The following is a 16,590-nucleotide window of genomic DNA, read 5'->3' on the forward strand; positions in this document are numbered from 1 at the left end:
CCAAGTAGAGCAACACATCTCCAACTGTGATACAAGATGTCTTCCCCAGGACTAGGCAAGACAAAGTTTGCAAAATGCTTGCCTTTTAGCATACCGCAGGCTCTTTTCCCTATAAAGAAAAAAACTCCTCCATCTATTTGTTTTTGCCTAGTCCTTTCCTGTGACGCGAGTAGATAGAAAATCTGATCCGTGGGTGGCACATTCACATGACAAAGGCCGCCCTCCTAGGCAGTCTTGGGTGCCTGCGGTGGGACTGTATCTGCCCCCTCGGGCACCTATGGTTGCCTCATTGTCAAGTAGTTATCCAGGCTAATGCTAAGAACTGAGTGATTGTCATTGAGAAGCATTTTAAAGAGCTAGTCCCCATCACTGTAAGCTTCACTGTATCCGAGAATCCATATGACCACCTTCAAACCTGGAACAAAGAAGGCAGTTGTCCACCTTTGACCAATATTTCCTCTGCCTCATGCCACTTCATACCCACGAGCGCACAGTCTTTGGATGCACACAGGCACCAATGGATTGAGCAGCAGCTCACCTGTTGGCAATGACAAACTGGTATATGTGATGCTGCAGCCTAAAGACGCTGAAAAGGTTTTGGCCCAAGAATGTGTGTGAAAGAAAGATATTCAGAGAGATTTTGAATCTGAGCGAGACCCCTTATCATTCGCCTCTTTTCCACCTGAAGAGTGCCCCACTTGTCGGGGCTTAAATCAAAGACTAGACACGGTGTGCGTCACTTGCATTAAATTCACACCAGAGGAAGGTAATTATGTGATGGAAAAATTACTAGATAACATCCCAATCCTGCTTTCACCATTCCTGTTTTGCACACGGTTTAGGACAAAACATTTACCTTTCACTACTTTGGTAGAGCACCCCAAACTTTGTGCTGGCTTCTTGAGTGTCCTGACCACTTTTTCCTCCCCAGAAAGGCTTAACCTAAGCCTCTCTGGAGACTAGAGCTCTGTGCTTCCTTGACCTCCTTTATGGCTACAAAGGAGATGGAAGCCCAAATGGGCCACATAGTGCCCCTTGGTGAGTTCTCACCCAGTGTGTCTTAGTTACAGGACAGTGACAACTTTTGAGGTTTTAATGGGCTGCACAGTGCTGTACCTACCTTCCCTGATGGTGCAATGTTTCTCCCCTAAAGGGGGAAAAAGTTGTCCTTGTGTTTTTAAAGTGTTATTCTTAGGCAACTGACTGTATTGCGTTTCCGGAGCCTGCATTACGGCAGGAACATTCATATATGGCCATTTGGGCATGACCGACTGAACAAGACTAGCTGTAGCTGCGGTGATGGCCTGCCAGAGAGGTCATTGCACATCCATGTGTGCGCCCCCACTGATGGCTAGGAAAATAGTTGTGAGGCTGGTCTCGACCCATGAGAAGGCCATCCGATGTTTGAATACTATACATGGAGTTTGCATGTCTGGAACTGTTCTGTGCACCTGGGAAAGGATCTTGCTGGAGTCTAGATACTCTTGTTACTCAATAGCCAAAGGAATCAAATTAAACAATCCTCCACCTTGATCCAGCTGGCACAGATGGATTCTACCACTTGGCAGCTACTGCATGCTCGCATGAAGCACCAGGTCATGCGCATCACCATGCCAGAAATGTGAGCACTGTTTCGTTGCTGGATACATGACCACATTGCTTCTGCTGTCAGAAAGTACGTCCTCCACCTCAGGGCCCTTCAGCCCAGACTCTGTTGTTGTCCTTTCTTCAAGGGAATGTTCACTGTTTTCTCCTGCAGCAATGAAAGCAGACCAGAGCATCAGCTGGCTGGAACCAAGGGTCATCCTTCTTCAAACCTGCTGCTGTGCTCTCCTTCTTAAGGGGCCGCCTCTTGGGAGTCCACCAATGGCATTTGCAAGGTTGGTCCCATTCTTCAATTGCCAAGAGACCTGCCTACAAACTGTAAGGAAGGCATGGGATCAAACAGTAAGACAGACACACGTGATCACAGTTCAAGGATGTTTATTGAACTTCAATTGGGTTTGGAAAACGCCTATCTAATCTTAAATATAAAGATGGGAGCAAGCTACGACCATCCAATAATAACACAGTCCTTGTCGAGTCTGTCAAAATAAAAGGGCCTGTACTAATAAACCTATTGCCAATCCTTACTTCTAAATACTAATAGTGTGGGAAACAATGTTATGCAAAAGAAAGTTTTCAATAAATATGTCACGATATTCAAGCCTTTGGCTTCCCTTCTCCATGTTTTCAGCACGAGACAAGATGGCACACGCAAGCTTAGCACACTCTCTGGCTTCTCTAGCACAAGGATGCAGTTTGTAACCTCACCTTCAGGGACTTCTATGCCAAAGTCTCTTATTTCAGATGGCCTAATACAACAAACAAATATTGTTTGAGACAATAAACCATGTGAATCTAAAACCGAATTGTGCTGTAAATGAAAACATGATTTCTCTCGAACAGGATTATTGCAGATGTGCATGGAATTCATCCCACCTCCCCACAAGGGTTTTAAATATAACCTTTTTAAAAAATGAAAAGGAAAGAATCCTACCAATTTTGTGAAAATGGCCCGTCTTCTTTTTTCACCTGTTTGATAGGTCTTTCTTGGCTTTTACTCTGCGCGTTGAACCCTTTGTGTGTTTTCCTTTGGCAGTCTTCAGCCCTGAAGCCTGCCCCTTGCTCCAGTATGTCTGGAAGTACAGGAAGTGGGGGTGGTTCCCGAAACTCCCCTGTCCTTTGTCTCGAAGAGTGCCTGAACGAAACCAGTCCTGATTGGCCGACTGGCTGTCCGACAGCCTAGGCTGTGAATGAATGGGAAACTTGCTTAAAAGGCAAGGGTTTTGGGATTAGAGGCAGAGTAGACCATTGGAAGAAACATCTGAAACAGAAATCGTGACGAGAAGCCTGCTGCAACCTCTTGGACCTCGAAGTACTAGTGAAGCCATGCTGCTGTGCTAACCTCATTTTTCTAATTGACCGAGAAGCTCCAGACGGAATGACGTCTTCCCTTGGGTTCGTTAGACCAACTAACCCCACGACAGACTTCATTTTGGCACAATCCCCAACTTGCTCTGCCTCTCTGTTGCTGCAGAAGCCCAATGCCAGGGGTTGAGTGTCCATAATAGAGTGCAATGTCTGCCGCAGACAAATCTGGCCAAAAACTCCAGGAACCTGCTACGGACACTCCAGAAGCAAGAAATCCCACTCCTGAGTCCCCTAACCAGAGTCCAGGACCGAGGGAGCAAGGAAAGTCCAACCAGAGCTATTCGTTCTGCATCAGTGCTGTTTGGAAGCACTGAAACCACAAAGTGCTGCTGAATCGAAGAGAGCCTGTAGCTGCCGATGACCTTTGCCGAGTACTGCCGCAGGAGCCATCCAGACATCCTCCCTCTTGTCCCCATGACTGAGGCTCAGGAACCAGGGTCTGCTTGGCTGTAGCAAGACTGAATCCAGTCAGACCACTTTTCCTCTAACCAGAGGCACTGTTTGGGGTGCTTACCATCTTACATTAAGTTGTGCATTCTCACTTGAGATTTGCACCTGCTTAACTTTCTGAGTTGATTTCAACACCCTTTGCGCAGGCTTAACAGCTTGTTTGCCTTCAGTGACTTTCTCTGAACTATCTGACTTTGTGAAATACTTTTGTCCAAGAAGTACATCAGAACTATTGACTTTGTCCAAATGAATTTGGCTGTCCTGGCTTCCTAAAGGCCCCTTTCTGAATCCTTTGACATTGGCATTGCTTGTCCCTCAAAGGTTGACATTTGTTGAACACTTTTTCTGCTGGGAAAGGCTTTCATAGATTTCATTGGAGGAGCCAAATTGTCCTCACATTACAAGTACATTCTCTAACCTTTCTATTTTTCCTTAACCCTTCCTTTCTGAAAGTGAGTCTAAAAGTATACTGGTGTTATATATTGATGCAATACTATCCTTGTTATTGAAGTCACTTCAGGGTGTAGGAGAAAATTATTTGCACCTCCAAAGGGTCTTCACCAGCTTTATCGATTTTAAAAAGTAATTCCAAAAATGTGCTCGACTGTTACAATTGCCTTCTTAATGAATGCTTTACTAAAACTCATGTTCAATAAAGAACTATTTATAACTGAAACCTAATGTGTTACTTGGTTACTTGTATTGACTGATTTCATCTGTACATCTCTACAGCTCACATTTACCCCTCTTGAGTTAAGTCTGGCTGCTCAGTCACACTACCTACCTTTGTAGTACAGACCTATACCAAAAGGTGGGTTACTTAATAGCAAGCAGATAAGTCTTGTGTAGTCTCATACAGTGTGACTGCACCAATTCTTACCTAACACTGCTACCAAAAACAAACCCTCTATTTAAGATTTCATAAGATTTCATGGTATTACATATTATGAAAATGTATCCTCTGTTGTCAAATATATATCAGACAGACTTTGTGCAAATTGGTGGTGAAGAACTTTGGTGTGAACAAGTGAGTGAGTAAGGTTACTTTAGCATAGATATCCAGGCTCAGCAATGTCATTGTTTTCTATCTTCTAGGTGTGCGGGTGGGAATTTTGCACGAAGTTGCCTAACTTGTGAAAACTACTGCATGAACGGAGGAACCTGCATGATGAACAGAGACTCTCAGATGCCTGAGTGCAGGTGAGTTGTGTGCTGCAATTGCAATACATGATTTTACCTGCATGCTTTCTAGGCTGGACAGTAGAGCTTCTCCCTCAGGAAATATGCAGTTAATAGAATCATGCACAAGACAGCTGGACTTTATTCAATATGAGATGATTTTTTGCAGGTTCTTAATTTAACCTTCATTCTCCACAACAATATTATTTTTTCTGGACTACCGTGCATGTTCCCAGTCTTAATGTTTTCGCAGGCCTCAATGTTCATTGTTGTACTGCCAACTTGTGACCACAGCAAAAATCCTTCTCTGCTCAAATTTCAGTGGTTGGATACAGCTTCTTGCAGTTTATAATCCTATTTTCAGAAAACAGATGCATCTTGGTTGCTCAAGTGCCGAATAGTGATGCAAGCCTCATGGCTGGACCCATTATCATAGACCTTGATACCTCTTGGGGGGGATCGAGTGCCTTCAAATGTTCTAGGTCCTCTAACAAGCCCATCCCAGAATGACACCATGAAAGTCTTATTTATTTATTATGCGCACCAGACCCGAAGGTATTAGGGCGCAGAAGAAGGAAAAGACGGTTGTTTAGCTTAGGTTACATTGCTGTACGTTACAGTACAAAATAATAATAAACAGTGTTGGCTTTTATCATACAAGAGAGCAAAGGATAGTGAAGAGCATCAAGCCACAGTTATATACAATATATATAATTATACAGGTACAGATGTTTCTCCGCCGAGCAAGATCTTCGATGGAAGGACGAGCGGAGGGGATTCGGCGCTGCCGAACACGTGGCCTGGCCTCGCCGGCCATACACAGTAGGGAGAGTGGGGTTGTGTGGTCTTTCTTTCTTTCTCTTTAAGAATGCCTTTCTCTTTCCCCTCCCTCTCTTTCGAGGTCGTAGTCACACTTCTTGCCCTCAGCTATGGAGAGGGCGCCATTTAGGTTTTGCCCGCTTTGCAAGGGTAAATATACCTGGAAGGATAAGCACAAACGGTGCAACTGTTGCTTACCCCTCGATCACCAGGAGGACGGCTGTGCGGCCTGTAAATTACTAAAGCCCAAAACTCTAAAAGACCGCAGGGTCAAAAGGTGGGCGGCCTACGACATGTCTAGGCCTGACTCCTCGCCTGCCGCCGCCGAATGTGACGAGGACAGTGACTACACGGCCCCCGTAACGGAGGTTGTAGACCTCTCAAAGGAGCGTTCACGCTCCTCGTCGTCCGTCCCCGGCCCCGACAAGCCCGGCTCACGCCCGGCTCACGCCCAGCTTATGGGGATGAACACCCCGGCGACAAGGACGCACACGGAAAAACACCAAAGCACATAACCCCCGGCACGCATTCGTCGAAGACTAAGGCAGCCATAGTGCCAACGGGGGCGCCGGGCCCACCGGCGTCTTCCGCCGACCGTAAGGGTCGTCAGCCCTCCCCGCCACCGCCTCTGCGACAGGCGACTGGGCATTCTAAAGATAAGGGCGTTAACACCAAAACCTCCAGCGACGCGCATCGTAAGAGTGCTCACGTTGCCAGCAAGGACTCGACGAGCAAGGACTCGATGTTACAGAGCGCTCACGGTGCCAGCAAGGACTCGACGAGCAAGGACTCGATGTTACATAGCGCGACGGTGACCGATCCCTCGGAAGAGAGAATGATCGCCGAAAGCCTCGCCCGCGTATCATCTAAGGACGGCCAGAGACGTACGGCGAGTGAGAAGCCGAAAACCGGGCACAAGGCCAAAGATACGCCGAAAGCGCCGGAAAACAGATCAGGCCAGTTCCCGCCGCCGACGGAAGGCCATAGCCATCGAGAAGGCTTCTCAGAAGGCAAAGGCACACTTTCTTCGACGTTATGGGACAGAACCAGACAACTACAGGAGGAAGAAACTCCTTTTCATTCCCAGTCCGTCCTAGCCGACCTCAGTGGACCTTTGAAAGGTTCCAGACCTGTATGGATAAACTAGACAGGTTCATGTCCACCCCAGAAGACAGGGCACCCAAGAGACCAAGGGAGGCACCCCTGGAGAGTCCAAGGGCTAAATACCAAAAGTTTTATAACCCCATACAGGAGGACATATACCCTTACGACCTCACTGAGGAAGACACCCTCTTCCAGGAGGAAGATGAGTTCACCTATGTTGAAGACCAACAAGAAGAGGAAGGTTTTCACGAGGACACTAACTTAGGTGAGGAGGGATTCCAGGAGGACACAGGCGAGGGCGACCCAAATCCCTGGCAGTCACCAACTAGGTCTACAGACACAGGCAGTAGCAGTATAGTCATCAGGTCTACTGAAACTACACCAGACAGGAACCCTTCGCCTGTTGATGATCAACCCACCTTCAATGCACTGCTGAAGAAGGCAGCAGCCCATTTTGAACTTGAAACTGGGCAGGTCACCCCAGACACCGATTTTGTGGAGAGGATTATCAAAGAAAAAACCCCCACTAGCCAAAATATCCCCATCCTCGCCTCAGTTAAGAGACGTATTACCCCTTCTCTGTCCACTCCTGCACTGGTGAGAGGGGTCAATCCGAGGATTGAGAAACTGTTCTCTCCCTCTCAATCAGACCCATTATATATTAAGGGTCACTCAATGCCGGACTCCCTGGTCGTGACCAACACCAGGAAAAGGGCCGGAGTCCCACTATCTACCAGCGAGGCACCCCCAGATAAAGAGGGGAAGAAGCTTTATGCCCTAGCCAAGAGAATCACCACCTCTGCAGCATTCTCTACCAGAATTGCCAATAATAACACACTATTGGCAAGCTACGCTGATGCTCAATGGGAAAAGCTTAAACAGGACTTTGAAGAAGCTCCCAAACCCCTAAGAACTCGTTTGCTGGCTACAGTTAACGAGGGCTCTCTGGTCAACCAAAGCATCGTCAAGAATACCCTCGATGCAGCAGAGAAGGCTGGCCGCACTTTGGTACAAGGAATTCTGCTGAAGCGTCACGTCTGGCTTCGCAATTCCGGGTTTAAGGCAGAAACACAAGCGTCCCTTATTAATAAGCCCATAGAGGAGTCCTACCTCTTTGGGAAAGCAGTTGATGATGCGCTGGAGAACGCGAAAAAAGAATTTGACACAATAAAGACCTTAGACCAAATTTCAAAACCCCCTAACAGGCGGGGATTTGGTAATAAGCGCTTTTTTCGTGGCCAACGCCAGCAACAAAACCAACAGTATTCTACCAGCAACTACCAAGGAAATAGTTGCCAGTACAATCAAAGGGGTCAGCGCCGTGGCAAAGGGAGAGGCCGGGGTTCCACCCTCAGAGGCTCCCAAGCCACCAACACCACCAAGTGACGCGAAGATTCGCGTCCCCTCCCATGCAACGCCGGTCGGGGGCCGGTTAACATCCTTTCTTCCAGCATGGGAGGGAATAACATCAAACCGCTGGGTGCTTTCCACCGTAGCCCGCGGCTACTGTATAGAGTTCAACAGTTCCCCAACATACAGACCCCCGAGGGGACACCGCATGACACCAGAACACCTCGCCATCCTTCTCCAAGAAGTGGACCAACTGCTGGAAAAAGGAGCCATAGAGGTCGTGCCTCTATCTCGGGTAACGGAAGGGATTTATTCAGTGTACTTCCTTGTACCCAAAAAGGATCTAGCCATGCGCCCTGTATTAGATCTGCGCCCAGCGAACAAGTTTGTCAAACCCCAAAAGTTTCGTATGGTGACCTTACAGGAGGTGATCCCACTGCTATCACAGGGAGATTACATGGCGACACTGGACATGAAAGATGCATACTTTCATATTTTAATGTTGCCAGCGCGCAGAAAATACCTCAGGTTCATGATAGAGGGCAAACACTACCAGTTCAGAGTGCTACCCTTCGGCATAGCATCTGCTTCAAGGGTATTCACGAAGGTACTGGCAGTGGCAGCAGCCCACCTGCGCAGGTTCTCCATCCCAGTATACCCTTACCTCGATGACTGGCTCATAACAGGGGACTCTTACGAGACATGCTTCTCAAACACCCAAAAGACTGTAGACCTTTTGTTCCAGCTGGGCTTCTCCATCAACGAGAAGAAGTCCAGCTTAGACCCCACCCAAGTCAAACAATTCCTAGGGGCTCTAATTCGAACAAAGGACGGCCTCGTCTTCCCCTCCAACAAGAGGGTTCAAAACATGCTGTTTCAGATCCCCCAATATGTGGCAGGTTGAGAGGTGACGGTGCGCAAAGCGATGCGCTTGCTAGGAATGATGGCGTTGTGTATTTATTTGGTACCTCACGTGCGCATGTGCATGTGCCCAATGCAAGAGTGGCTCAACATCCTGTGGTGTCAGGCCAGCGGACAATGGGACGATCTAGTGGTGGTCTCGCAGGCCTTGGTTCTCTCGCTACGGTGGTGGACAAAGGAAAACCTGATAATAGGGAAACCTTTTGCCACACCCGCGGTGGAGGCCACTCTAACCACAGACGCATCCCTCACAGGATGGGGGGGCTCACCTATCCCATCAGACTGCTCACGGAGTGTGGACTCCGAGCGTAGCATCCAAGCACATAAACCTACTGGAGCTACTGGCGGTGTTGAAAGCACTAAAAGCCTTCCAAGAACACCTACAAGGGAAGACAGTGATGGTCCTTACAGACAGCACCACAGCCATGTACTACATCAACAAGCAGGGGGGGCACCCACTCTCCAGGACTGTCCCAGCTGTCCCAGAATATATGGAAGTGGGCTCTCCGACACAACATGTTCCTACTGTCACAACACGTACCAGGGGAACTCAATCTGCTAGCAGACGAACTCAGCAGAGACTTCCCCCTGCCCGAAGAGTACGAATGGCGATTGCACAAAGACATCGTCTTAGGATTCCCCGAAATAGACCTGTTCGCAACTCTGGAGAACTCACAATGCCAAAGTTACGCCTCCAGGTACCCCCAGAACCAGTCCAAGGGGAACGGTCTGTCGATTCAATGGTCAGGGAAATTTGTTTACGCTTTTCCCCCCCCCGACTCCCCTTCTCAACAAAGTTGTGCACAAAATGCACCAGGAACAAGTTACCATGATACTAGTGGCCCCGATGTGGGCCCGGCAGCCATGGTTCGCTCACTTGATGGAGATGTCTCTATCTCCCCCAGTGAAACTTCCCTGCCCACACAACATGCTGTCACAAGACAAGGGCAGGACACTGCATCCATGCCCTCAGAACATGAACTTAGCAGCCTGGCTCCTGAGATCATAGAATTTGGACATCTACAACTCCCGCAGAGATGTATAGACATCCTCAGGGAAGCCAGAAAACCTAATACTCGCCACTGCTATTCTAGCAAGTGGAGAAGATTTGTCGTCTGGTGTAGAGGAAAGAGCATCAACCCTCTCTCCCACACATATTGTTCTGTACCTGACCCATTTATTGGCTTCAGGTCTAGTGTTCAATTTCATTAAAGTCCACCTGGCGGCACTTCCCAACTTAAAGTGTTGTGGTGGAAGATCCCAGTTATCAAGGCCTTCATGGAGGGGGTAAAGAGAAAACACCCTCCGATAGCTAACCCAGTTCCCGGATGGGACTTAAATGTGGTACTTACCAGACTCATGGGCTCGCCATTTGAACCCATGCACAAGGCAACTCTTAAGGACCTCACTCTTAAGACTGCTTTTCTAATAGCTATCACCTCCATTAGGAGAGTAAGTGAACTACAGGCTCTTTCTGTTCTAGACCCCTTCGTAACAGTTCACAAAGATAAGGTGGTTCTACGCACACACCCAAGGATTGCACCGAAATTCATCTCGAAGTTCCATGTAAACCAGTCTATAGAACTACCAACGTTCTTTCAAAACCCTTCCAACTTGGGAGAAAAAAGTCTGCATACACTGGATGTACGCAGAGCTGTCATGTTCTACATGGAAAGAACCAGGCCACTGAGAAAGACTAATCAGTTCTTTGTCTCGGTGGCAGCAGGAAGAGAAGGAGATGCAGTCTCAAAGTCCACTATATTTAGATGGATTGTTCAATGCATCACTCTCTGTTTCTCTCTTGCTAAGAGAGAACTACCCTTCAAGCCAAGAGCACATTCTACTCGAGGCACTGGGGCATCCATAGCATTCATTGCAAATGTTCCCCTTGAGTCCATCTGCAAAGCGGCTACCTGGAGTTCTGTGCACACCTTTACGAAACACTACTGTCTAGATGCACACTCTAGATCTGACTCCCAGGTGGGACAGGCAGTATTAAGACATCTTTTCTCTACTGTTCCTTCTCATAACCCACCGCCAACTCCGGGTACTGCTCGCTAGTCTATGCACAGCATGTGATTCTAAGCAGATTAACAAACATCAGAAGACAATGCATTACTTACCGTAAAAGCATTTCTGATGGTTGTATCTGCTTAGATTCACATGCGCCAACCCTTCCTCCCCGCTCGGATGGAAGGAACATAGACATCTTTCTACATCTCTCTCTTTTCTGTACTCACTCACGTATAAAAGGCTCCCTCAGGGCAGAAAAAATACAAACAGAGGGACCTCGACGCGTGAGGGATTGTGGGTACAACGCACGTCACTATAGGGATAGTGTTACAGACACGCCTTGTCGACGTTCCCTTTTCGACTACGAAAAACAAATACTCCGCAGTGACCACTGGATGTCGGACCTATGCACAGCATGTATCTAATCTAAGCAGATACAACCATCAGAAATGCTTTTACGGTAAGTAATGCATTGTCATATATATAATATATATATATATATATTTATTTATACGCAGTGGTGGACAGTGGTGTGGCGGTGTGGTAGGTCAGATGTCATGCTCCTTAATCCATTGGATGAGGTTAGATCTGAAGCATAAGTAGGGCATGTCTTCTCTTAAAGAGGGTGGGAGTGAGTTCCAGTTTTGGGCAGCTTTGACCGGGAAGCTAGTACCACCAGTCTTCATACGTTTGTATCTAGGTACTTGAAGTAGGTTAGTATTAGCTGTTCTAGTGGGGCGATTAGTGGATTGTCTCCGGAATCTGGAAGTAAGGTACTAGGGGGCGGCCATATGTAAGCATTTGTGAGTTAGGGAGGCTGATTTGAGGAAGATTTTATCTTTGGTGGAGAGCCAGTTGTTGGATCTTCTAAAGTCAGATATGTGAGCTTTCTTAGGAATGTTAAGGGCTGCTCTTAAAGCATTGTTTTGTAATATCTGTATCTTGTTGGTAATGTATGTGTTGCAGCCTATGCATAGGGTGTTGCAATAATCCAGTTTAGATAATACCAGTTTAGATAATACTAGATACTTAAAAACCCTCGAAGGGCACTGATGGCTTCTAGAAGGGAGAATGTCATTAGGATGTCAAGTGAATGGGTAAAATAGAAGGGGGGGTGTATTTTTACAGGCGGTACACATATGGTCAGGGTTTCAGCACTTTAAGACCACTACGGTGGTGATGTGCGCAGTATAAAAGCCAATGAATGTAACATCCCTGCTGCCCGAGATATCACTATCGCCACCTGTGCTTAAAGGACATACAGGCTCACTCCTCAAGCAAACCTATGTCGGGGGGGGGGGGAAACATCCAGGGATTAGTTGACATCCTGGCAAGGCTTGTTGTACTTGTTTTCCATTTAGCAATCCAGTTCGCATCACCCAAGCAATTTGGTCGGATGCATGCAGCTTTCTGACTTTGCTAAATTAGTACAGTCTACACTTATTCTGCAAACCAGAGGGCTTCCCCACACCAGAAACCATGATTGCTGTTGAGTTTGTGTCCAACTTGAGATGCGACAGCTTGGTCCATACTCCTAGTCACACAAAACTGTTCGGTAATTTACGAACTAGACTTATTCAAGACAGATGACAAATGTTTGAGAGAACAGAGTTTAGGACTGATTTTCTATACTCTGGCCTGGTAGACAGACGTATAGAAGGCCAACATTTATTGTAGTAGGGATATCCTCGAAGAGCTGTACCCAAACCAGTTCTAGGTATCGGTGACAAGTGTCTAGGCTAAGTCTCAAGAGGTGGTGAGCTTGTAAAGGGTCCACAATGAGTACACACAATGGGAATCACAAATTACACTTGGACAGTATGTATACAAATACAGGTATTCATTTATGGCCAAACAACACTATAAAAAATGACTACTAACAGGTAGAAATATCACACAACACTAATAATAGATTACATATATACAGCCACTGAGGTATGGCATAACACAAATCAAACCCCTGTAAAAGAAAGTGCAGATTAGGTTATGTACTACAGGTCCACAGAAAATTAACCCTATCTTCAAAAGTCCTTCCCTAAGTTGTCTGGGGCCTTATGCCCAACATTTCAGGAAAGTTCCGACACAGTTTATGATGTAGGTAAAAATGAAGGTAGGGTCTCTGGGGTCCAGTGAACTGTTCCAAGGGTTAGAGGACAATGCATTCTAACTAATAGAAGTCTCCCCAACTTTCGGAATGCTTACGCCAGCATGGTATGGTAAAACCAAAGTATAGTAAAAGGTTTGTAAAAGTTAGGAAAACCTTCAAATGGAGTTTAGGGGCCGATGAGAACCATTGTAACCTACCCCCTGTACTCCGATTGATCCCAGGACTTGGCAGGTCAATGGAAGCAGGTCTGAGGTTGCTTTTCCCGCTGTTAGCCTCAGTCCTTGATTCGCAGGGGTTGCAGGTTCGAACTGATCTCCGGTTAGTGTCTTTCGCTGGTGCAAGGACTCTGGGATGATGAATGCAGAAAAACACGATGCAGGACCCCTCTCAGGACTGGACTCAAGGCAGGTATGCTGTTTTGCAGTGGTCACCATAGCACGGTGACGCAAAGGGCCTTACTTGTCGCTGTCGGACTTCCCCTCCTATCTCGGTTCCCCTTGATGCTAGAACTCAAGATTTCACTGAGGTATGTCTTGTAGGACAAGCTGAGGATCCCCAATGTTCCAGGTCGCAACTGGGAATGACGTCGGCAGCACGGTAGCCCAAACTCAGAGCTGTTCAGCTACAGGACAGTTCCAGTTCACTTCCGAAGGCTCTTCTTCTCAGGGTACCGAGCAGACGTCAGGAATGGATGTTCCCTACACTCCAACGGTCACCGCTCCTTTGCAGGACTGCTGAAGATCACGAGCAAGACAGGGCTCCACCAGGATGGCAGCAGAAGGTGGTTGCCAGCCCTCCTTCAGTGGGCTCTCTGGTCTCTTGACAGGTCTCACAGCTGGACAGGAGTCTTCGCTCCTTCAGGTTACTCCAATAAATATATATGTATCAGAAAGGGGGTGAGGGGCACACTCTGGTTCCCAGCTAGGTGTACCTTTCCACAGTCCAGTAGATCTTCTCCTCCTCCTTTCTTTTAAATGTTTTTGGGAGTCCCGGGCTCCAGAGGTGGCAGCACCGGGCTGAAACATGCCCCTACTAAGGAGAGCCACACTGTTGGTTTTCCCCCCTCCCCCTAATTGGGGATTTACACTGTGTAATTGGAGGGTGAGTTGATTCCTGGCTACTTGAATTCACTACAGCAACCAGAATTCCCTGAGGCCATCATGGGTATTAACCATCAACACCTGAACAGACTGCCTCCCTGATGATTGCAAGAAAGCGCTAGGAGGAGATGATCTACTGGACTGTGGAAAGGTACACCTAGCTGGGAACCAGAGTGCGCCCCTCACCTTCCCCCCTCACCCCCCCCCCCCCACACCTCCCCACTGTGGTCCAATCAGGATCACTGGCGGGAACACTTGTGCAGAACATTCAGAGACACTGACAACAGTTTGTGGATTGGGTCCAGACAGTCCCAGCCCACATCCTGCAAGCAAACACACATAGCCCTCCAGTAGCCCGCCAAAAGCCTCTGCTTTCACGGGCACTGGAAGTCCATATAAGAATTTTCCTGGCCTGACAGGCCAGGAAGAAGGCTTAAGAACAAGATGGCCAAAGTACAGGCGAAGAACATTATTGCACGGCCATGTTTGGACACTAGTCATAGTTAGTAGCCAAACGTGATAAGGCAAAAACGACCAGCAAATTGTATAAAGTCACTGCTGTCACCAGCCTGTCCATTTAGCACACCTAGAGTAACCAAAAATCGGAGTGTTAGTCTAGTGTAAAAACAAAAGTGTATCCCATTGTACTACATTGTAAGATGCATTGTACAATGATAGTTACCACAAGTGATAACAAGTTACTAAAAGTAGCAACTAAGTAACTAAACTAAGGGAAACCATGTTTCCCAGTACTAACAGCTTGAAGGACATCTCAGTTTCGCCATAACAGATGAGAAAAAGACAGTGTAGTGAAGCTTAAGGCTTCACTGCACTGTATAAAGTACAAGTCAGAATCAAAAATAAAAGCAAAATGTTTTGGGGTCCGTAAAAATGTAAGGTAAGGCGCAGTGAAGATAAATCTTTCTTAACAGTGTCCCTAGTGTTGGACAATGAATTAATAGATTTATGCTCAGGGAACATGGATCTGATGGTGTTTTAGAGAGTTGGGAGCACTAGCCCGGATCAGACCCGACAGGTGTCTGTGATGGGTCCAACTGAGCTTCCACCCCTTCCCTGGACTTGAATGAGGTAGTGGGATGTTGGTGCAGTTGCAGACTGATCTGAGGCAAAGGCTTGGTTTGGCACTGCAGAGTTACAGAATTACTGATCGCTGATGCACCGGTTCCTGCCGGGGCTTGCCGGTGGGGGATTACTGGTATGACTGGAGTTGCAAAATAATTCTGCTACACAAATGCCCATGCCTGTTTTTAGTTTGCACCCTGGATGCATACATTACATATTACAAATCATCTATATTTATTATATATCTCCGAAGACCAGGAAAGGCCGAAGGAAAGATTATATGGTACTCAAAATGGCATTAATCGGTAATAAATAAATCTGCACAGGAGTGTACCAGAAAAAAAAAAGAAAAAACAGTAGCACTTAGTCCACTGCCACCTTCCTGTTTGAGGCACAACAAAGAGGTAACAAAAATGTTACTAAAGGAAAAGGTGGTGTGTGCAACGTTGAAACAATACAGGAATCTTGCACAAGTGCCAGTGCCCTGCACTGATAAATATTTGGGCTGACCAGTGCCCCCAAAATAAGTTAGTTGAAAAAGATGAAGTGAATCAAAACAATTTCACTTGCCTCCAAAAGTCAGCACAGGGTTCAATCCATAGCTGGGGGTTCCATTGATGTCAAAGGAAGGAAAGTTGCAAAAAGAATAATCCTTCCTAACATAACATATTCTTACCTTTCCAAGCTACAGTTTTGTTTTCTTCCATTGAACCCTGTAAGCAAACTTTCTGAACTTCTAAAACACTTTAATAGTGGCAGTAACATTTACTTGCTTAATCTAACAGTGTACATCTGTTCCTCTTAGGGTCCTGGATTTATTACAGCAAACCTGGTATTTTAAAGCATTCTTGTGTTTTTAGTGTGCTTCAACCAGGCCTCGCCAAATTGTCTGTACTGCTAGCATGGTCTAGTACTTTTTAGGAGGCTTGAGTACCATTTCTATAGTACTCAACCCTGTGGTAGTGTCCCTTCCGAAATGTTTGTATGCACTAATTGCATTGTTAGAAGCTGCACTCTAGATAGCAGTATACCTGGTAACCCATAGTACCTGAAAATCAGTCTCTGGTAGTCTGCCCTTCAAGCTTACTGGTGAAAGTGGTCTTGGGGGAGAGAGGGACTTTCTCTGGAGCAGCTCTGATGGGGATGTGTAAGAAGAATGAAGATTTTTACCTGCCTCTGGGTCGGCTTGCTTCTGCTTTCTCTAAGAAGTCATCACAGAGGAGCAGTCACTGAGACCTGAAAGTATTTAACACATAAAGGGTATCCATGTGGCCTAGAACTGTTGTGGTACGGTACAATAAAGACCATTTATTGCACAAGTCAGTATGTCAAAATACACCATATCAGACACCCAATGTCCACACTGCAACTTACTGGATGAAGTTTTTGGCGATGCGATCTGGCCCTGCACAAATTAGTTATTCTTGTAAATGTGTCTTGGTGTAGCATTGATAATTAGAAACATTATTTTCCCATCAATTTTTGTTACTG

General features: G+C 46.7%; 1 protein-coding gene across 2 annotated transcripts in view; it reads left to right on the plus strand.

The window, feature by feature from the left end:
* Positions 1–16,590, plus strand: part of LRP1 (LDL receptor related protein 1) — a 1,300,039-nt gene that overhangs the window by 1,236,593 nt on the left and 46,856 nt on the right. For both annotated transcript variants that reach the window (XM_069653565.1, XM_069653566.1), the window contains exon 85: positions 4,519–4,623. In XM_069653565.1, coding sequence (XP_069509666.1) covers positions 4,519–4,623 — 105 coding nt within the window. The remainder of the gene's footprint in view (positions 1–4,518; positions 4,624–16,590) is intronic.

This window comes from Ambystoma mexicanum, chromosome 3q, assembly GCF_040938575.1.
Source record: "Ambystoma mexicanum isolate Mex_15411 chromosome 3q, UKY_AmexF1_1, whole genome shotgun sequence".
Lineage (NCBI taxonomy): Eukaryota > Metazoa > Chordata > Amphibia > Caudata > Ambystomatidae > Ambystoma > Ambystoma mexicanum.